This window comes from Phasianus colchicus, chromosome Z, assembly GCF_987193195.1.
Source record: "Phasianus colchicus chromosome Z, bPhaCol1.hap1.1, whole genome shotgun sequence".
NCBI classification, from domain to species: domain Eukaryota; kingdom Metazoa; phylum Chordata; class Aves; order Galliformes; family Phasianidae; genus Phasianus; species Phasianus colchicus.
In genome coordinates this window covers 80,469,798-80,493,512 of record NC_143476.1, presented here as the reverse complement: position 1 = coordinate 80,493,512, position 23,715 = coordinate 80,469,798, and the positions used below count along the sequence as shown (strand labels likewise).

General features: G+C 38.5%; 1 protein-coding gene across 13 annotated transcripts in view; it reads right to left on the bottom strand.

Annotated features, from left to right (window-relative positions):
• Positions 1-2,248: 2,248 nt before the first annotated feature.
• CPLANE1 (ciliogenesis and planar polarity effector complex subunit 1) overlaps positions 2,249-23,715 on the bottom strand; it is a 65,274-nt gene continuing 43,807 nt past the window's right edge. For 4 of the 13 annotated variants that reach the window (XM_090132017.1, XM_090132019.1, XM_090132016.1 and 1 more), the window contains 13 exons: positions 21,121-21,233; positions 20,695-20,893; positions 20,194-20,438; positions 18,647-18,740; positions 17,671-17,802; positions 16,207-16,237; positions 14,954-15,085; positions 12,635-12,773; positions 10,634-10,695; positions 9,547-9,711; positions 8,299-8,411; positions 5,977-6,146; positions 5,010-5,623 (listed from right to left, as the gene is read on the bottom strand). In XM_090132017.1, the coding sequence (XP_089988143.1) occupies positions 5,483-5,623; positions 5,977-6,146; positions 8,299-8,411; positions 9,547-9,711; positions 10,634-10,695; positions 12,635-12,773; positions 14,954-15,085; positions 16,207-16,237; positions 17,671-17,802; positions 18,647-18,740; positions 20,194-20,438; positions 20,695-20,893; positions 21,121-21,233 (1,736 nt within the window). In that variant the 3' untranslated portion in view covers positions 5,010-5,482. The other 9 variants (XM_090132007.1, XM_090132011.1, XM_090132010.1 and 6 more) reach the window with 6 other exon arrangements.

Sequence of the window (23,715 nt, the reverse complement as noted above, 5' to 3'; positions counted from 1 at the left end):
TTTTACCTCCAATAATGTAGACAAGTTAAAAAAACAAAACAATACAAACTCAAGTTATTAAGATCTTTTGGAAGAGCACACTCCAGCACAGTGTCATGGTTTTATGGGTTTTTTTTTTTGATTTTCAGTATTCCACATCAAAACATCACGTACTGGAATTAAAGTGTTAATGCTCCAATTCCAGGTACCTTTCCCTATATATTATAGAAGTCACGGGATCTGACCCTTCCGGGTGGGGTGGTCTCTTACTGCCTGGCAGTGGGTGCTGGAGGTGCTTTCCCAGCCATTCCAAGCTTTTCAGGTTTGACTCAGTCTCAGGAACTCTCTCTCATATCTTATTTGATTTATTAGTCTCAGTTTCAATTAGGTTGTATTGTATTGTGTTATCTTGCATTCCAATATCATAGTTAGTAAAATAAGTTTACCTCCATAGATTGTTGCCGCTGTTTTTTTCCCCCCTTCCTTCCTTCCCATTTTGTGGGGCCAGGCAGGGGGTGGGAAGGGCAGGTGCCTACTGCCCCCTGTCATGGGCATAAACTGATCTAGTTAACTCCGTGACACACAGTTATGCCTCAATAGCCAAATTTGTGTTTTTTCTTCTTCAAATCAGTCTCACAAGCTTATTTTGGTGTCTTTGCTGAAGAAAACGAAGCACTGGGCAGTTCTCTCCCCCACTGCCTTTGCTCTCATTATCCTGGCATTATGCTGCTAAAGATACAGTTTTGGGCAGCTGAGAAATCATCTTTCATCTATGGATTTCTCAGGTATGAGCCCTCAACCAATGGTTATCTGGAGAAATGCTGTGTGAAAAAACTCATGGTCATTAAAATGTTTGGTTTTATCTTCAGAGACATTAATGGGAGCAAAATTGTACATTTGTATACCCTAGAGAAAAAGGCCATCTGTCTGAGAATCTATGGGGTGGTTTCCACAGAAAGTTTTTTTTTTTTTCCAGAGAATAAAAAGTTACAACAACCCAAACCCCAAGTTGTATGAAATTCCCTCCCCTCAGACGCTGTCTGATTATAGGAAGTCCAGTCACAGACTTCCTAGCATGTTACAGTACTGCATTTATGTATGTCTTTGTTCAAGGCTGGGGGGCAGGGGAGCATTGCTTAAAGTTGTTTTCAGCTTAACTGGATGGCTTTCCCTTTGCAGCCTTACATTCCAGCAAAATGGTCCTGCAGTAATTGTAATCATCAGCAGTTTCATCAGCAACACTTGTACTTTATGTAGGAGCTGATGAAAGGGAAGGTGGATTGTGTATTTATTTTCTTCATACAATAGAACTCATTACTTGGAAAGAACAGCTCCCCTTCCCTCTGTTTAAGACAGAAAAATTACTTTTGCATGGGGAAACATACAAAGACACAGTAATACAATTTCTAAATCTTTGATTACATTTCTATACTTGATGTGCAACAGAGACATATCAGTAAAGAAGTGTGAAAAATGTAACTTCTGAATTTCATAAAAGATGTGTGTAGTTGCTGCTGCCAAGTTTTAGGCAATAATCTGGGGGAGGTGGGGAAGAATAGGGCCAATTCAGGAACAAATTCAACATACGGTTTATAGGATTTTTTCTCATTTGCTCTTTTTCCCTCTGATGAATTTGACTGTCTCTGATCTACTTTTGCCCTTTTCTACTTACTGTCCTCAGGACTTAGCCATGTCACTATCATTACAGTTCCAGAGAATTACTTTCCCCAGAGTCATCGTTCTCGTGGAAGAATGCCACCTGAAAATCACATCTGCACAATCCTAATGATCAGTAATAAAGTAAATTGCTGCTTCCTTGACAGGAAGAAGGAGGAAGAGGCAACTCGTGAGCTAGAAAATACAGTTTCAGAAATCGCCACTGGCCAGTGGCAGAGGGGAGAATTAAAGAGGAAAATGGAACCTGGAGGAAGTATGAAACTGCAAATGAAAGGGAGAACAGGGCTAAACACATAAGAGGCAGTGAGAAAAAGTAGTAAATAAAAGGTGGCAAATACAAAATACAATAATCTAGTAGAAGGGAAGTAAGTAAGCTGGATAGCGAAGGAAAATCCTACTTATCAATTTTGACCATGAAAAGTTCATCCTATGTAAAAGCAGTGGTCTTTGTAAATACAGTTGCACTTCATCTAAAAATCTTTAAAGAGACATTAGAGAAAAAATATTTTAACATTTATTTCTAAATCAACACAGTGATTCTAGGAGTTGCTTTGAAGGCTTTTTACTTATTTGATCCTCATAACTTCACTTCAAACAGACACCTCCTGGAGGTATTTCTTAACATTTTAAAATTTAATGTAGCGTGTCAGTGCAGAACAAAATATACATATCTGATCTGCCCGGAAAACTCTTGGGATGTAAATAAATGAAGTCATCATACAAAAACAGAAAGTGAGAGAAATCTCCTGGGTGGGTGGGAGTAGCAGGGTTAAGATGATGATCCTAGTCTTCTGTGTGGATACACTTTCCATATCTGCTTCCACATATCTCAAGCAAAACAGAAGTTTATAGTTAACCTTGTTGTTGAGAGGTCTGTGAACTGGCTCTCTCTTTTGGTGATTCGAGATGCCATGGATCAGGAGTCAAAAAAAGGAAAGCCATCACAGAATCACTGAATCACAGAATGGCCAGAGACCTCAAGGATCATGAATCTCCAACCCCCCTGCCACGTGCAGGGCCACCAACCTCCACATTTAATACTAGACCAGGCTGCCCAGGGCCCCATCCAATCTGGCCTTGAACACCTCCAGGGATGGGGCATCCACAACCTCTCTGGGCAGCCTGTTCCAGCACCTCACCACTCTCTGTAAAGAACTTCCCCGACGTCCAACCTAAATCTCCCCTCCCTCAACTTCAAACCATTTCCCCTCATCCTGCCATTATCTACCCTTTCAAAGAGTTGATTCCCCTCCTGTTTGTAGGCTCCCTTTAGGTACTGAAAGGCTGCAATGAGGTCACCCCACAGCCTTCTTTTCTCCAGGCTGAACAAGCCCAGCTCCCTCAGCCTGTCTTTGCAGGGGAGGTGCTCCAGTCCCCTGATCATCTTTGTGGCCCTCCTCTGGACCCTCTCCAACAGCTCCCTGTCGTTCTTGTACTGGGATGAGCCATCTTACACCTGCGGCCCACACTAAATGCTTGGTGTTACCTGTATCTGAGAGCACTGCAGCCCCAAAACTCTAACGTCTGTGTTAAGGAATAAGATTTGTGAAGAGACTGTAAAGCTCTTTTGAATGCCTTCATTATCCTTATAAATACAATTCTTATGGCTTTTTTTCTGTATTTTCTCCTCTTACCCCTCCCAACAAAACTGAACACTTTGATCTTTAGCACTATATTAAGTTATTTATGAACAAGTAAATTCTTCTCAGGTTGCAGCAGGTCTTGTTAACCTGTGTAACTCAACTGCTAGCAAACTATCCCTTTTGTTTTGTCCACTTTTGCTTTTTTGTTTTGTTGTTTTTAAAACATTTGTGTGTTGCAATATATGCATAAGCTTTTAATGAAAGCGATGCTGCAATGTTTGCCTGAAAAGGCTGAGCAGTTACAGTAACTGCTTAGAACTGATACAGTTCTCACACATCTTCTAGGATGCCACTTATGACTGACCATCACATCCTTGACTGCATTCTCTTCCTTCTCATGAAGTAAGTATCTGTGATCACAAGGAGACAAGGAGACTTTCATACTTGGCTAAAATAGGATTTTCCTTTTTTTTTTTTTTTTTTTCCTATCCTACTTACTGCCATCTTGGAGGAAGACAATTCAAGTCTGTGAATACATCAGTTTTATGCTTTGGACATGTTCTTTGAAAATACCTCCCCTTTCCATTTGGAGATGGTCTCTCCCAGTAGAGTCTTATGAACGTACTGGTCACTCCTGTGGGACAAGCTGAAGCAGATCCTGAAGACCCCTAAAAATACACAGTCAGTGTGGATTTCAGTGTACAGAAATTGGCAATTCTATCCTGATATGTCTGTAACCCAGTAACAGCCTTTTGTATTTCTTGACATTTGTCACGATGCAGCTGTACACTGAAACAGGCAAACATACATTATAGCATATCATTCTTTAGACTTCCATGAAAATCTCAATTTTTTTTCACTACAAAAATAGAAACTGCTGTTGGTGTGAAAGAGCCACCACAGCTGCATTTGCCAGGACTACTATAAATATGAGGGCTGCTCCCACTTTACTATGTTGGCCCACAAGGTCAGAGGAGGATTTTATTGGTATGGCAGTAGAGGCTGAACCTTCCCACCAATATCCTTTTCTAAGTTGTTGCTGTGTGACAGATGGCAGCAGAGGGGCAAAATGGTATCTGACATGGAAGTGCAGATGATGCAAAGCTGTGCTGTCAAATTCCTCCATGTGGAAAAAAAATGGCACCCACTGACATTCATTGCTCCCTGCTGAACATTTATGGAAACCAAACAGTGGATGTGAGTGGCACGTTGTATGCTTCAGCAGTGGCAACAGTGGATCACCTCCATAGGTGCTGATTTTTACAAGCACAGCACGTGGGTATTTCTTCACAGGTAGTGAAAATGCACAGTTATGGTGGTGGTGACTACACTGAAAAACAGTACTTTGTAGCTGAGAATTTTCTCTATGAGATAGTACTATTGTGCTCTTTGTAGCTGTTGTAATTTCCATGGAAATAAGCAGGGGACATTACTTTTGGAGCACTTTGAATAGTTTATGACCATTGAACATATAGGAAATTTTCCTACAAATATCTGCTAGCAGGCAGAAGAGTGTTAACAAGACAGTGTTGTACAGTACTGATGAAGAGCAATTTTTTTCTCTACTTAAGTATACGCTGTTAGTAGTATCTTATACACATGTCTGTTCTTACTTTTCTGTTGCCTGACAGAATATATATGTATATACCTCTATCATTCAAACTGTTTCTGCATTTTTACCAACTACTGTACAGATGAGTTGGGTGAAAAATACTAGGATAGTGCACATGTATGTATATGGACAGTCAGGGCTACACAGTAGTAAAAGTGCTATGTGTGTAAATCTTTAAAGCAGAATTAAAACTTTACAGCAGAAATTAATAAACTCATTTTTATTAAATCAGCTTATCACAATTTTTTAGTTACGAAATAAACACTGTCAATAATGACATTAAATTTTAAATACAAAGGTAAGCTGTTTTTGCAGTGCTCTTAAAATAGAATAGAACTTTTTCGGTGTTTGAGAGGGGCAAAGTACCTGACTCAGAAATTCTTGATTAAGATTCCTAGTCTGCATTCACCAACATCATTTAGTTCTTAAAGACTTAAGACATATGGAAAACAAACCTCCATTTGAGGAATTAAATATCATCTAGGCAAGACTTAGTGAGAGTTTTTTTGTGCTGCTTCAGAAGATAACCAATAAAAGCCTCAATGCATTTTAAGAACAGTGATTATTTAAAAAAAAATGAGATGAACACCAGTAACTGTTTCAAGAGTGCACAATCACTGAGAAATTCTGTTTAAGTGTCTTCCACATCAGCTACCATAGCCTCAATTGCATTCCAGTCCATTCTGCTGAGGATACTTCCTGTGCTTTCAGAAATACCATCGATGTCATTAGTGGCAACAGGAAAGAAATTAACAGTATGAGGCGCAGAATCCTGTTGGAGAAAAGGAAGATGAGCTGAAACATTGTGCATCATTTGTAACAACACCTCTGAGCAGTCACTGGAAATGTACTGGCTCTTTTCAAAGATGACCTAATCAAGCTGTGTATTTGACCATTCTGCTTGGGCAGAAGACTTGCCTATATAGTTGCTCTAAGGAACATTTACTTGCAAGACCACTTGTGAACATATGATTTAGTTCTGATGACTAACCATCGTTCCCTACTGACTCTCTCCTACCCACACAATTTAAACAGAGAAACACATTTCAAATACAGAAAAGTAAACAAAGGACTGGTGTTAAACAGTGGGTATCACATAATTCCTAGAATAAGTAGACCTCTCACCTGAAACAAGCTGTCATGAGAATCTTGAAGTATTCTCTGGATATCATCAGGCACAGTCCAAGGACTTTCTACATCTTGATCAGTCTCATGATCAAAACATTCTGTCTGAACTGCTGTAGAAACAGCTGGAGGCTTTTGTTGTGATATTCTGCTCCCTCTGTACTCAGCAACTGAGGAAAACAGAAGCCAACCACAATAGTAACACTTCTGGCAGTTTTCTTTTGCATGTCGTGTAATTTTCCCAAGAACAGAAGTTCCAAGTTCTAAGAAACTGAAACTGTATGTAAACACACATAAAATCAGCATGCCCTCTTATCTTGAACAGAAAGATGGTTGTGGCTGGAAAACACTGGTTGTTCCTTCAAACCCAACCCTTTGGACTGTCTTCATAAGGGAAAACATGAAGTTGAATAGGTTCTGTAGTACAGTCCCTCAGAAGGAATACCTACTCTATGAGGACAGGCTGAGAGCTGGAGCTGTTCAGTCTGAGGAAAAGAAGGCTCTGGGGAGATCTCGTAACAGCATTTCATAATCCAAAGGAGAATTATAAGAAAGAAGGGAACAGACCTTTTAGCAGGGTCTGCTGTGAGAGAAAAAGGGGAAATGGTTTCAAAGTAAAAGAAGGGAGATTTAGACTGGATATAAGAAAAAAAAAGTTTTCTGCAATAAGAGTAGTGAAGTACTGGAACACGTTGCCCAGAAGGGTAGCAGAGGCACCATTCCTGTAGACATTCATGGTCAGACTGGAGGGGATTCTGAGCAACATGATCAGGCTACAGATGTCCCTGTTCACTGCAGGGGAATTGGACTAGACGACCTTTAAAAGAACTTATATGATTTTGTAATTATTTGATAGGTGACTAAAACTACATAAATTCTGGATTAAAAAAAATACATGCATCTTAGAAGACTGAGAATTTCATTGGAACTCTCAGCAGTGATGAAATATATTGGAGTAATCGTTAAAGTACATGAGAACACAGACACACCAACCTGTAATTTTTAGAGTTAGTTTAAAAAGAGAATGTGTGAGAAGAGGAAAATGATTTTCCATAGGTGTAGAAGTGAGAGAAACATTTAGAAAAAAATGCCTACCTGCTTACCACACTTCTATACACGTCCTGCAACACCAAGTAGCTGAAATAAACTGATATTTGGCCAGCCACAATGGCCATGTATTAATGCCTGTCGTAACTACAGTGTAAGCCAAAATGGAATTAGCCCACAGTACATCTTACATTTCAGACCTAGGAAATTGTTTCCATGGTCTTTTTCTGCCTGTTCAGAAATTCCACTCTTAGAGCCAAGTCTTGCAACTGTTAGAATTTGATTAGGAGAAAATATTTATGTGAAGAAACTCTTGTGGATACAAATAAGCATAAAAGAAAAAGGATCAGTAAAATCCTAATCTTTTAAAAGGAAGTTCAGACCAACTCTTCCACTAACATTATGACAAAATAATACCTTTAACAGATACTCTAAAGAGAGATAAAGAACAGAAATCTTACTTGAAAGAGCTAAGAAAGTAAGCAGCATAGAAGGGTAAGGAAGTGTGCTTGTGTGCTGTACTCCTTACTCTGTGGATTTTAGTTGGAAAAAAAGGGCTGAGTGTCATGACTTCATCATGACTGTTTCGGGGAATCACTGAAATCCAGCGCATTTGCCTTAGGAATCTTGGAACTACCATCTAAAAGTTTCCAGTAGATCAATAGTGGTAATTCAAATATTCCACAAGTCCCTTATAGAAAGGGTTTTTATGTGGCAGAAAAAATAATGTTTATTCTCCTAAAGTAATGCTGTATCTGAAGCCTGTGTTGCATAAATTCCATCCAGGAATATACATCTTATTTTTCCACCTCATTATGTAGTTGTACAATGCTTTATCTTTGTTTTCTTCTTACTTACAGCATCTGGAATTAACAAGATAGTTTGCATTATTTCTCATTCTTCCTCTAACAGTACTTTTCTATGAAAGCACATCACCTTTTCCAGAAAACATAAAAAAAGCATTTCCAGTGTTAGATGTAGGTCTCTCAAATGTACTCAAAATTTTCATTTATAAGCTTCCTTCCTAAATTACACAGTATTCCTTCTGTAGCAAAATTAACCTATTTTGAATTTAGAAAGTGATGTTAAGTAAAGGTAACTCTCATCATTTGATACATCAGTGACAGCACAATTGCTAAATTGCTAGGGCATTAAATCACCAACACCATGCGTTCGACTTTCTACACATGTATGAAAATTCCTCCTCTCAAAATCCAGTAGTAACTTTAACAAGCTATGTAATATATGCTTTCACAAGTGAATGTCTGTTCTTACCCTTGGACAATGTTGAGCCAAGAGCTGGAGTGAAATGATGTCCTTTTTGGCCAAAGCAGTGTCTGGCAGCAGTTCTATGCCTTTCTGACAGAACACAACTGTATGGATGCCCTCTACAAGAAGGAAAAAACAAACAATCTAAATCTCTCTCTCTTAAAAAGAAAAAAAACTACTAAATCCAAATATTTAACACAAATCATTCATTCACACAAACTGTATCTCACAGGGCATGCTCAGACAAGATAGAAACACCTCAAAAAGTACTGACAGCCCAGCTAGCTGAAGATCAACATCATACAATGCTTGTCAGGCCAATAAAAACCACACTCCAAAGCACTGAGCATCAGAGTGAAGGCAAATAAAATTGACTTTACAGAGAACCTCTTTAAGTCCAATTATTCAGAAGTTACTACCACTCCTAAGTGGCTTTCTGCGTTCTGACTCTAGCAGGCAGGCCTGGTATCATTAAACTGCCCTTGGACATTAGTAGGCTGTGTAGAGCATTGACTGTATTCAGTTGAACAATCTATCCTAGAACTTTAACAATTAAAATAAATGCAGAAATATTTAAATTTGGAAGTTAGAAAATTTTCTGAAGTGTTTCCAGTTCCTCCTATTATTCTTGAAAATAAAGTTGTAGAGGATGAAAACGGACACTAGAATATACACATAGATGATGTATATGTGATATTAAAGCCATTAAGGAGAATATATTCACCAATTTGTAAAACTAAAATATCACCAGGTCCTCAGAAGGCAATAAGCTCTAAATTGCAATAGAAAAAGTAAAACTCTAGGGAATTAAAAAACCTGATTTCCTAAGTTAGAAAAGACAAGAGTAAATCTAGACTCTTCTGAACACTAATTTATTTGTTCTATATGTATTCACAGTAGAGTTTATACTTGCCTATTGCTTGTTACTGGATGCTACAGAAATTATTAACTATGTTACTGGCTATTTTCCAGTACCCAACTGCTGCCAAGTGAAATGGGCAGCAATGACAGCTTTGAATCTAGAGTTGGCTCAGCCTGTGCTCCAAAACGCATTTTTAAGGCTTCTTCCAAGATTTGATCTGGCAGTTAAAAGAAAACTTGAGTTCCTACTCCTCTGATCCAATAAAAGTGTCTCTCTTTTTCTGTAAGATTATAAATCTCCTCTCGAGCTAATCCTACAACAACACTACAAGTTGCAGACGAATGTGTGTGGAAGAGAAGCCAATCAAATTAGTTAACATGTAAAGTTGTTACCCTTTAGTAGACACAGTGCGCCGTTTCCTGCACTCCTGAGGTGATCTTGCCCTGGACCATGGTCTGTGCTCACTTGCAGGTACCATCATTGTTTCAGATAACATTTCATTCATCAGAGAAAGTGCTTGTGATAGTCTCATACTGTGATGTTCAGAAAACAGGACTCTATGGAGAAAAGGAACCATTATATTACATATTAACCTGTATAATCACTCAATTGCAACTGGCTTGAAAGGCTCTTTGGTATCCAAAAGAGGAAAGTATTTTCACAGTTTCAGAAAGCTCATACTAATCTTTTTAAGAAAATTAGCAAAAACCTAAAGTATTTTAAAAAAAGGTTTGACAGAAAGAACAAATCAATTTTATTAATTCAAAATTTTATACACATACATATTTGGAATGTGAAAAAAAAAGGCAATGGATGAAAAGTTTTCAGACTTGTCCTAAATGGTAAAGCAAACATGAAACATTTATGGTTTCTGTTGAAATGCCACTCATATTTGAAATTTTCACAGACCAGTTAGTTAAAACTATCTCTTCCTTATAATGGAATATTTACAGAATCACAGAATTGTAGGGGCTGGAACGGATGTTTAGAGATCATCTAGACCAGGCCCTCTGCAAAGCAGGTTCCCTACAGCAGGCTGTGCAGGTGGGCATCCAAGTGAGTCTTGAATATCTCCAGAGAAGGAAAACCCACAGCCACCCTTGACAGCTTGTTCCAGTGCCCCATCACCCTCATTGTAAAGAAGTTCCTAAGAGGAACTTCCTATGCCTCACTTTGTGTCCATTTCCCCTTGTCCTATCACCATGCATTGCTGAAAAGTCTGACTCCGGCACCTTAGATATTTATAGACACTGACCAGATGTCCTCTCAGCCTTCTTTTCTCAAGGCTGAACAGATACAGTTTACTTTCTTCATATCATCTTTTTGGCCCTTCAATCAGGCTCTGCACGGCTGATCACAACCCTCTGAGCTCAACCAGTCAGCCAGTTCTCAACCCACCTCACCATGCACTCACATATTCCACACTTCCTCAGGTTCGTTACATTGATAATACCAAAAGTTACCTATATAGCAACTTACTTGTCTTTTTCTTCTTTCTTTTTCTTGAGTAATTTAATATCCTTAGAAGTAAGACGACAATGCTGTGCAAGAAAGTACAACAATCAATCAATCAATCATTTAACTTTTTCTGTATTGTGGCCTCATTCCACTCTATCCCTGAAAGTTTAGATCTACCTGACGTGGAAATCACTGTTTAAAACACTCTTTAGAATGAAAAAAGGTATGTAGACATATGTCCTAATCAAGAGATTTGTCTCTATAAGCTTCTAAAAGTATATTAAAAGGCTGCAGTTCTGCCTTCCATAGCTCATATGCTGAAAGTATTAATCCTAAGGAGGTCAAAGTTCCAAATGTCCTCAAAATCAACTTCCAAAAACATCAGTCACTTTCTTGACAGTACTTCATTAAAAAACAAACAAACAAACAAACAAAAAACATGGCAAGGTTTCGCTCTGAGTACAATTGTACAATTTTTATTTCTTTTTTTTTTTTTTAACTAAAGCTGTGTCAACCCCCACATAGTGAATTCAACAAAAGAAGTAAGTCAGTATACATTTAACTCAAATCACTTATCTGTGCACAGATACAAAAGACAAGGCTGGGCCAGCTCTGTTAGTAAAAGTGAATAACAAATCATGAACTAACAGAATATTTTTGCCTTTTACATGTTTGTTCCTTTGGAATTAAAGTTAATAGAACTTCACCATGAAACAGTTTACAGCAAACCCTATATTCAGTTTACATCAGTAAAGAAATATGAGGAATCATTTGCTGTTGTTTGGTCTCATCTCCTACAGAAGTGGAGATTTCCCTGACTCAGTGCACCTTCAGGTCCTGAAAGTATCCACGTGACAAATGCATATTTCATGACTTAGTACAGATACAGAAATAATTTCTGATATACTCCTAATCCTTTTTTTCTTCAGTTATTGCCAGCCATCATTACTGAAGACTGTGAGGCTCACTGACACAACTATAGCCAATTCCAGTAAGCAAAATTATATCTAAATACAGAGCAATATTAAAATATTTAATAGGAAAAAAATCACTGACAGCTGTTGTTTAGTCTCAGTAAGTTTGCAGATGACACCAAGCTGGGAGGGAGTGTTGATCTGCCAAAGGAGTGAAGGGCACTGCAGAGGAACCTGGACAGACTGGATCAATGGGCCAAGGTTAACGGCATGAGTTTCAATAGGCCAAGTGTTGGGTCCTGCATTTTGGTCACACCAACCCCAGGCAACCCTACAGGCTTGGGGAGGTGTGGCTGGAAAGCTGCCTGATGGAAAGGGACCTTGGTGTTCTGACGGACAGCAGTGTGCCCAGGGGGCCAAGAAGGCCAGTGGCATCCTGGCTTGTAACAGAAATGGTGTGGTGAGCAGCACTAGGGAAGTCATCCTGCCCCTGTACTCGGCATTGTGAGGCCTCACCTTGAGTACTGTGTTCAGTTTTGGGCACCTCAGTACAAAAAGGATGTGGACGTACTGGAGCAGGTCCAGAGAAGGGCAACGAGGCTTGTGAAGGGTTTGGAAAATCAGCCCTATGAGGAGAGGCTGAGGGAGCTGGGGTGTTCAGTCTGGGGAAAAGGCAGCTGAGGGGAGACCTTATTACTCTCTTCCAGTACCTGAAAGGTGCTTACAGTGAGAGCGGGGTAGGTCTCTTCTCACTGGTGACAGATAACAAGACGAGGGGAAATGGCCTCAAGTTGCACCAAGGTAAGTTTAGGTTTGATGTTAGGAAACACTTCTTTACAGAAAGGGGTGCTTAGACACTGGAATAGGCTCCCCAGGGAGGTGGTTGAGTCACCATCCCTGGATGTGTTTAAAAGCCATTTGGATGTGGTGCTCGGAGATGTGATTTAGCAGAGGGCTGTTAGAGTTAGGGTACTATAGCTAGGCTGCGGTTGGACTTGATGATCCTTGAGGTCCCTTCCAAACTGAATAATTCTATGATTCTATGAATCTGAACTATCAACACTTGTACAGTACATAAACTACTCTTCAAGATAAGCTTTTTTCTTACCATATTCTTTTTGAATGGATTATGTTCTTTCTGTCTCTGTTCATCCAATTTCTTGATATATTCTCTCATTCTTTCCTTTTGTTTTCTTTTCATCCATGCTCGTATCTCTTTTTTCTCTTTTTCTGTTTTTTGAGAATGTCTGAAAGCAGAATCATGAATCTTGAGAGTAGACATAAATGGTAAATGACCTGGAACATCCTTTAATTTGCAAATAATGACAGCCACATATGACATGATAAAAGTATTGCAATTCATTTAAAATTCTCAGTGAGCTGAAATCTCCCATCTATTAAATTTTCTTCTGTAAAATTTTATTTCATGTAAGTCCTTGTACACAATTAATTTCCAAGATATTTCCTAAAACTTTTCTTCTGTTAATTACATTCAGAAAATAGGAAAATTGGTACAGTAAAAAGCAGAAGTCATATTACAACTATTTTTGATTCTTATATTATTATATAAACACTATCTAAAAAACAAAAGAAGAAACAAACAAAAAAGCCAAACCAACTTCCACGTCAAACAAATAAAAAAAACAGATGACTCTAACACCCTTTTTTCTCTCCAGCTACAAGCTTCTTCAGAAGCCTCTTTGTACATGTCACTTTAAACACAGTAACTCAGAATATTAACACTGACATCAGTAAACACTAGCAGTACTTCACATTTAGAGCTCTCCAGAAATACTTAATTCATTTTTGAATATTCTTTAAATTCAGCAGCTGTGTAATAAATATTTTCTCCATGCTACAGCTATAAGAGTAGTCACATTTCCAAGAAAAGTATTATAATTTTAAATTGTAAAATTTCTAATTGTTAAATTTTAACAAATTTTCAATTGTTGAATTGTTAGGTATTAAAATACCTAACTTCTTGCAGCCCATTCTCTTATTTTCAAGGCTAGCACACAGTAATAATTCTAGAATTAACTGAAGATATAAGCAAAGCAAAACAAGATATCTCTAGTAGCTGCTTATCAACTGAATCCTTATATATTGAAGCACTATAGCCCTTAGGGGATTTGAAACTGATTTATTTTATGGCAAAGAGCAATGTCATCTCACTTCAGTGCTTGGTAAAATTATGGGGATAATTGTTCCGGGAGTTACTGGAAATACCTGAAAGACAATGTAGCCACTGGTTGCAGCCAACACGAGTTCACGAGGGAAGGCAATAGGTGAACTGCTGGCAGATGAGTTAGGCTTGAAGTGTTATAGTAAATGAGGTTATATCAGGCCGACGGTCAGTCACTAGTGGGGTCTGAAGGGCTCCATAGTGGGACCAGTTCTCTTTGGTGTATACTAAGCGAGTTTGTGGATGACACTAAATAGGGAGGAGCTATTCACTCCCTTGATGGCAGAGGGGCCTTTGCAGAAGATCTTGAAAAATCGCAGGGCTCGGCAATCACCAACTGCATGAAGTTTAACAAAGCTGAGATCTTGCATCTGCAACAGGACAGCCCTGGCTATAGACCAGGGGACAAGAGACTGGAGAGCAGTCCCGTGGGCTGGTGAGAGTAGCTGGCAGTTCTGATTGATGGCAAGTTGATTCCAAGTCAGCAGTGTGCGCTGCAGCCAAAAGGGCTAATACTACCCTTGGGTGCATCAGGCCCTGCACTGCCAGCAAGGGAGGAAAGGAACTGTCCCGCTCTGTCAAAGATTTAGATTTGAGCTACTTCTACAGTTTTAATGACAAATGTTATAACAAACAAAATCACAGCAGTACATTCTATTAAAATGGTTCACTAGAACATACTGAAACACGGTTCTTAAACTGGTGTGAGCTGTTACATCAGTGCAACAGACTGTCATCCTTAACAATTGTAGTTTTTCCCTGTAAGCAGCTGATATCATAAACAGAAAGGGGAAACAGCTGCAATTTAAAATTATCTCAGAAAAGAACACACATTGTTTTGTAACTGTTAGCCAGGAAAGTGAAAAATCTCAAGAATGACACACTAGACGCCAACTGGAAGCATCTTAAGTTTTTGCCTTCCAGAACTGCTTTAGGAGGTTCCTATTCTCCTGGCTGAGCTGATTCTGCCGTCTGTAAAAACTTGTGCTAAAACTTATTCCTACAGAAAGAACAAGCTAGTAGGAAGGAAAGAATTTTAAAACAAAGAATAAAAAAAATCCAAACAATCACCACTTTGGACAGTAGTGAACAGTAAAATAATGACTACTGAACAGTTCTAATAGTAATCTTACAACAGTATCAGAAATCACGTTTTCTTCTATTGCTTAGAGGATGTAAGCAATAAGAATACCCAGTGTTTAAATTATTTAACCAACACATAATGAAAAACAGCCATGTTATTACCTAGAGATTTTCTTAGCGTGTGTTTTCGGGAAGCCCAGCTCCATCGGAGAGATGCCACCTTCTTTTACAAGATCACTAATAATGTCTGTAACACCACTCAAACCAGTGATTTGCAGAGGATCTTCTACAGAACTTGAAGACAGCCAGGGGAAAAAAATGTTACTAATTTGAAGCACAATATGCCCATAAATACAAACTGAATTCTTCCTATTACATTCAGAAAGAGAAGTCATGTTGTTTTGTCAGAATGTGTTAAGAAAATTTTCTTTCCTCTGCATCTCACAATGTTTATGCAAACAAGCAATACATTCATAATATGTGTAGATGCACTCTTTAAGAAGTTAACCAGCCTCACTGTTACCATGTGCACTTCAGCCAACACTCTCCCAGTGTGAATAGCACAGAATGTGCCAGACTTGACTAACATGAGGTGTGTGGCAGTAAAGAGAGGCCTGAATAAACCAGAGGAAATACAGCCCCAGCAAGAGTTGAACTGCCTTAGCTCCATGTGGACAGCTCAGAAGAGCCAAAAACCAACAGCCCAGAAGGCCAGGAGCAATGTGCAAGGTTCTGCATTGCTGCACATGGGGAGATGAAGCTGTGTGATGCTTTGGGAACCCCAACTCTTAATGACCTGAGCAAGAGAGTGAGAGAATGATTTTATCTAACTTCTATCTTCTCTTAATCAGTTACTTTCAATCTAAACCAAATCTTTTGTAGTCTACTATCACAAGCTACAGTTAATTTGAAGAATCCTTCCAGTGAAATCACTATCTGCTATTGTTTATTGTTTCTTATACATCCTCATATGTTATGTAATCATCCCCATATTTGCTCTACTCACAACAAACAGTTTGACTTTAAATATTTATACAATAAACTAAAGCATTGATTTTACTCTGCACTTCAGGGAAAAGTTGCTACGGTACCTAAACCCAGTTTTGAAAGCCAGTCTGTTAGTTTTTATTTTTTACATGGCAACTCTTCAAAAATCTTCTAGTGACAGCTCACTAAACAGTTACATCAGCAGCAACTACATTAAAAGCTCAGGTATAACTAGAAAGCAATTGTGAATACTTCTGCAAATTTTGCATAAAAATAAATGTAGCAGGCACTACTGAACTACGAACAAATGCCAAAAAATAGTTAACAAAAGAGCTTTCATCCATTTTTATATTAAATGCCCAGTCTTTTACTTGACAGTTCCTTTACTGATAGTAAACAATTAAAAAAAAAAATGTTGAAATACATACCTCTCACTTAGTTTGCCATTTAAATGAAAGCCTGAAAATGAAACAGCCTTTGTTAATAAAGACCTTGCACTCATACACAAGCTAAATATATATATGTTATGCCTGCAAGATAAAACACAAAAATGTATCAAACAGAATATACCAGCATTAAAAGTAAATGAATTCTGGATCTAAGCCTGGGTAAGGGCATGTCATCTACTATCTAATACAGAGTTTTCACAGAACATTTTTTAACAGCACTTGACAATTTTGCTAGGGAAAGGAGATAGATACTGTCAGTTTGCCACTCTGCCACAATGAAACTAACTATTTCCAGCTAAGTGGGAAAGATCTGTTCCAATTAACTGTCCAGGTATTTAAGGAAAATGAATGATTCCCAGTTACTTTAAAAAGCCAAGTTTTGAACTGTTGCAGTTCAGGAATGTGGCTAAAGAGCAACATGGATGTCTCAGAGGCAAGATGAGTGCAGTTCTGTCTAAGCTAGTAATTATTCACTCAAAAAATTACAGTTGCAACTCAGTATGACCAGGAGTTTTCTTAGCTTACAAGTTTTTACTTCAAGAGGAAATAATAAACACAATATTCTTTATAAAATGTATGTGCATGTCATTTGAGATTTGCTTCTAATATATGCAGATACAGTTTTAACTGCTTTAACACCTATCAAGAGAGATCTCTGCAAATATGACAATCAAATGCATGTTCACCTGTATGAAATATATATAATTCTTACAAGCTTAAAAACATGCAATATAAGCAACATAGAGATAAAATTTCCTATATTTTTAAACATTAAGAACATTTCTACTGCTACCAAATCTTCAAAATTGTAAAAATCAACATACTGTCAGTTTGCAAAATGAAATGGGACCTCATAAAATAATGTTTTGGGATATAAACAGTAGTTACCATGTAGTGATTTAAAAAAATTATTCTGCTGATGCTGCTGGACTGAATTGAAATCTCTTATCTCGAAAACACAAAAATATGCCAGAGATTTTTATAAAGACAGCTTCAGGAGGAAAAAAAGAGCACTGTATGGCACTGTGTCACCTAATACTTAAGAAAATAATACTTGAGCAAAAAATTACACATCACTGCAGGGGACAGATTCAGAAACAGACCCAAATTTATTTGTTTTCTCTCAATAACAGGGTGAATTTGAGGGCAAGTATAATACACTGCCAAACTGTCTTCAAAGCTTAGTGATACTGTACTGTCATGTAATATGTAACTCATTATCAATGCACATTCATGAAGCCATTCTAAATAATGCAATTTAGAAAGACTGGAAAATTAGCTGACTGGAATAATAATCATCCATAATAATAAATAGCCATATACTCCCATTTACAAGCTCAGTGCCATTACATAACAGCCATGAGCAAATACTACATCAAGGAAGAAAAGGATTGCTTCATTTTAAATAGAGAAAAAGGGAATAGCTAACATTAAAAATCATACCCAGAGATGACTTTATGCCACTGAGAAATTTAGAAGCAGAGGTTGTAAATGAAGAAGAGTTCACTTCCAAAGCAGTATAACTGGGTAAGGGATGCTCAGGTGTTAAACCCCCCTTTTCATCATCCAGAACATCTTCAAAAATTATGCAATGGAAAAAAAATTATTACTACAGACTAATGAAAACAAAAATACAACTATCTATCTTATATATTGGTGGCATATTTAGTTTATGTGTCCGACCTACAACAACTTAGATTTATAACATCAACAATTTAGTACACTGTTGAGAGACCAGCTGTGCCTTCCTATGGAAGTGCTCTACACAGTACTGTACATGTCAACAAGACTAAACTATGGGACGTTAGGAACCTGATCTGGTACTTGATCTAGCAGTTGGCAACCATGCCTGTGGCAGGGGGGCTGGAACCTGATGACTCTTGAGATCTCTTTCAACCCAAGCCATTCTATGATTCCATGATTCTATGGTTATATATAAAACAAGTTATTCAGTGTATCTGCTTTAGCAGACAGTTAAGCTGCTGTAAGCTTTTAATAAAATCAGAAGATACTACAACTACATAGCCTCTAGAGACACATAAAAAAAGTATTTGTAGTATATACACAGTGGAAACTGAACTAAATCCATACTCATTTTTCATCAGCAAAAAGTCACCATGATCAGCAATTTCAGTTTTTAATAAAATATAAACATACACTACCATCTTTGAAGTCCCATGCTCAGGCCTTGCATTACAGTTTTGGAAAAGACGAAAATATACAGATGCTTTCAAATAATTTTTTTGTTAAGGCAATAAACAGTGTTATTCAGATTCTCTAGTTTAGATTTTTTTTTCTTCCTCTTGTATTTTAATTTCTTTAATATTTCAGTAACATTTCTGCAATTTCATTCATAAGAAGTAGTCAAGGTTAATATGCAACTCAAAGTTTACTGTCTGTCTGTTAACTGAACACGTACCATCATCAATGATTCTAGAATCTTCAGAGAATGAAGGATGACCAAGAGAGTCTGAATTGGCAGCCATTTCCAAATCTTCTATTATTTTCACGAGCTATAAATGTAACCCCAAAGCTAAGTAAAAATATAATCTCCAAAGTATTTTTGTGACTTACATAGCAGATATTCACAAAGTTTGCTTTAAATAATTTTTCTTCCTCTGAATCTTAGGAACATTATAATGGAGCACCCTTATTCAAAACAAAGAAAATAATTCCGAATCACAGTATCTAAAGTGGAATTATCTATTTTAAAGAACTTTGGAGCATTACTTTGATAATACATATGAATTATTCTTGTGAGAAGTCTTAATGCGTTAAACACATTGTCTCTTATTTTATAAATATCTGAATTTTCCAACTATATCTTATTTAAAAAAAACTAAAACTAAAAATATTTCCATACTCTAAGTCAGAGGCTTCCTGAATTTGAAAAATATAAAGTAAAACTGATTAATCTTGTTGAGACATTTTAAAGTGCACTTTAAAGAAGTGGCTTCAACACTGACCTCTAATACTTCAGAAATTGTTACAAAATAAATGATCAGTTCTTATGTACTAAAGGAAGGGCAAAAAGAAAATCAGTTTATTTTCAGGGATCACAATTTGGCTAAGTACTAAGAATAAGTTTAAAAATGAAAACACAGTGAAATGCTCTAAAACAAAAGATGTGCAAAGATTTCTTTCAATGCAAGCTTTGAAAAATCAGCTTAGATGATCACCTAAAGGAAGGATATAAGTGATTAATTTATCCTCTTTAGTGTGATTATGTGTGCAGTTGACACACTGAAGTCCTTATATTTCTGTGAATATTTGGAACAGCAGGCAATGAACACTATTAGTTTGAATGATTATAGAAAAAGCAGATGCTGTGGAGTTACAGAGCAAATGGGAAACAATAACGTACAAATAGAAAATCTTGGAACCAGACTGGTAAAATACTGGCTTGTGCTAAGAATAGTCACCCCCTCCTTTGCTCTAACATTATTAGGAAGTCAAAATAACATGAAGAAATAAATGCTAATATTCCCCTAGATGTTCTATTAAGAGGTCTGTTATTACATAAGATCTTACTATATAAGATCATCTGAATGCACCATGTCCAAAATGTATTTATTTTACTTATATATGAACTTTCATAAAGATGTTAAAAGTGAAAGTATTTTATGAAATCAGTGGAAACAGTATCCAGAATTAGTCTCTTAATATTCTGGAGAGGCAAAATTGCTCCTGCTGAGCCCTTAACTTTTTGCTATTCCACAGTTACAAGGAAATTAAATATGCTCCTCTGGTTTACTAAGAACATCACCATTTCAGCCAGTATTTGGCCAATTGTACACAACCATGTCATCCAAAAGATACTGCAAATGTGAAAGAACTGCATTTTATTCTCTCTCAATATATACCTACTAGGTTTGAAAATGTATTATTCCAAGATACAAGCTTTTCTTTAGTTGAAGAAAGCAAAAAGTAAGCCACTTCAGAAACAAGCTAGCAGTTTGAACTCACCTGTCTGGTATTTCTGAAATCCTCCTCCATATTTTTTGTTACATTCTGCAGTATACGTAATTGCATATCTATTTCCTGATGCTTTGTGGATAAGCATTCTTTGTCAATTACTTCCGACAGCATCCTCGTAGAAGGGAAAGCTCTTACATCCTCAAGTTCTATGTTCCAAGTTATACTTTCTCTAGCAGAATCTCCCTCTTTACGTTCATTTTGCTTTTGGCTTGATACATCTTTGAGATCATTGTCTTGAAATAAAAAAGTGGATCAACATCCCTGAATGAACTGTAAGCATTTAAGTACTACAAATAATTAGACAAAGCTACGGCATATTTTAGCAGGCACGCATCAATACAAACATGTCAAATGTATAAATGTTTTGATGTATAAAGCAAAACAAGCAGGAATTGAGTGGGAGAATGGCTGAGGATATTCTGTGAGGGAGTAAGAATATTATAATTAAAATGGACAGCATTTTTCCTGGTTTAAAAATAAAATGTTTACCTTTCTTCTGAAGCAGCTCAGATGGAATTGCATCAGTAACAGAAGATGCCTCGTGATGAAGTTCTGCACTAGATAAAATTTCAAACTTCTCATTTTGCTCCACAGTAACTATTTCAGCTGCTGACTCAGGTGCCACTGGTAAATCATTAAGCATGTCACTGTCTTCAATGTCAATCACACCAATATATTTATGTTCGCTCTAAACAAGAACAAGATGATGAAGAATTATCCAGTATGTGTTTTGAGCAGTACATTAAACATTTCCTATGTTTACTCTTTGTAAGAGTTGAAAGAGATTTCTTGCTTCAGAGGCAGAACAACTACAATTTTACATATTCTACAACTTACTTATCCAAAAATGAAGAATACAGATTCAAGGGATAAAACAAATGGTATTCTTGTAATTAAACCACATGCACCACTAACCAAATCAGGTACATCAGACAAAGATGATGGTAGAAGTCTCTCCTTCACCTCACTGGAGAATCTCAGGTTTAAATACATGTCAGGTGATGATAATTTAGGGATGCTAGATGATTCTGTGGGAAAAAAAGATTAATATTATATTTACAGTAAAAGCCATGAAACTCTGGACAAACCACTTGGTCTGCATTCTCCGAATGATAAATACTTTGATTAGCTGTTCTTTTTAAAATGAAAATAAACAGTGTTGCTCAATAGGGGATCCTAGATCCCCTAGAAAGATGGTGAGACTGAAAGCCCAGCTCAGGTGTCTTTACACCAATGCACACAGCCTGGGAAATTAGCAGGAGAAGTTGGAAACTGTAATACACTTGGAAAGTTATGACCTTGTTGCTATCATGGAAACACGGTGGGATAACTCCCATCACTGGAATACCATCATTGAGAGTTATTGGCTCTTTAGAAGGGATAGACAAGGTAGGAAGGGTGGGAGAGTTGCACTCTGTATCAGAGTAGAAAGACTGTGAGGAGCTCCCTCTGAGAAAAAGTCAGGAACAGGTTGAGAGCCTGTGGGTTAGAATTAGGCATAGGACTAATAAAGGCCAGCTGATGATAGGCGTATACTACAGGCTGACTGATCAAGGAGAGACTGTTGATGAGGCCTTCTTGCTTCAGCTGCAGGAAGTGTCGTGCTCACAGGCTCTTATCCCAGTGGAGGACTTCAACCATCCGGATATCTGTTGGAAAGACTACACAGCAAGCTGTAAGAGGTCCAGAAGGCTCCTGGAACCCATTAATGATAACTTTCTGGTCCAGGTATTGGACAGACCAACCAGGGGTGAAGCATTGCTGGACCAGCTGCTCACCAATGTGGAGGAGATCATTAAAAGTGTTAAAGTTAGAGGCAGCCTGGGCTGCAGTGACCATGCCCTGGTCGAGTTTGTGATCTTGAGGAATGTAGGCCTGGTAAAGAGTGGAGTCAGGGCTCCGAACTTCAGAAGAGCAAACTTTAAGTTGTTCGAGGAATTGTTGGCCAGGATCTCCTGGGATGCCGTCCTTAAAGATAAAGATGTTGAGAAATGGTGGCTACTCTTCAAGGATGCATTTCTGAGAGCACAAGAGTTTTCCATCCCTCTGAAAGAAAGCAGGCAGAGGAAGCATGACTCAGCAAGGCACACTGCTGGGCATGTTGAGGGCAAAGAAAGGTGCACACAAGCTCTGGAAACAAGGGCGTGAATACCGTCAGGACTTGCAGATGTGCGATCAGGAAAGACAAGGTGCAGGCAGAATTGAACTTGGTGAGGGATATGAAAAACAGTATGAAGACTTCTGCAGGTACGTTGGCCAGAAGAAATAGGCCAAAGGGAGTGTACCTCCTTTTGTAAATGTAAAAGGAGAACTGGCTTCAACAGACGATGAGAAGGCTAAGGTACTGAATGAGTTCTTTGCCTCGGTCTTCACTGGCAGCCAGGATTCTAATATTTCTCACATCCCTGAGCCCTGCATCCCTAAACCTGTAGTGAGGACCGGGGCAGTAAATCTCCCCCCACTGTAAGGGCAGAGCAAGTCCGAGACCACCTCTTGAGACTGAATGTGTACAAGTGTATGGGGCCAGATGGCGTGCATCCCAGGGTTCTGAAGGAGCTGGCTGAGGTGGTTGCTGAGCTGCTCTCCATCATATTTGAAAAGTCGTGGCTGTCAGGTGAGGTCCCAGATGACTGGAGGAAGGGTCACGTCACTTCCATTTACAAGAAAGGGAGCAAGGAGGACCTGGGGAACTACAGGCCGGTGAGTCTCACCTGTGTGCCTGGGAAGATCATGGAACAACAGATCGTCCTGGACGACATGCTTGATCACATGAGGAATGAGCATGTGATCTGAGACAGCCAGCACAGCTTCACCAGGGGAAGGTCATGCCTAACTAATCTGATGCCTTCTATGATGGAGAGACGGCATCGGTGGACAAGGGAAAGGCGACTGATGTCATTTACCTGGACTTGAGCAAGGCCTTTGACATGGTCCCCCACCACTTCCTTATCTCCAAATTGGAGGGATGTGGATTGGATGGGTGGGATCACTCGATGGATAAGAAACTGCTTGAAAGGCTGCAAAGAGAGGGTGGTCATCAATGGCTCTACCTCTAGGTGGAGGCTAGTAATGAGCATCGTCCCCCAGGGGTCTGTCTTGGGACCGGTGCTCTTTAACATCTTTATCAATGACATCAATGACGGAATCGAGTGCACCCTCAGCAAGTTTGCTGACAACACCAAGCTGAGTGGTGCGGTCGACATGGTTGAAGGAAGGGATGCCATTCAGAGGGACCTCAACAAGCTTGAAAGGTGGGCCTGGGTGAACCTAATGCAGATCAACACAGCAAAGTACAAGGTTTTGCAATTGGGTCAGAGGAATCTCAGGCACTTATATAGACTGGAAGGAGCAGTCCTTGAGAGCAGCCCTGCAGAGAAGGACCTGGGGGTCCTGATGGATGAAAAACATGAGCCAGCAGTGTGCCCTTGTGGCTCGAAAGGCAAATGGTATCCTGGGCTCCATCAGAAGAGGGGTTGCCAGCAGGGACAGGGAAGTGATTATTCCCCTCTA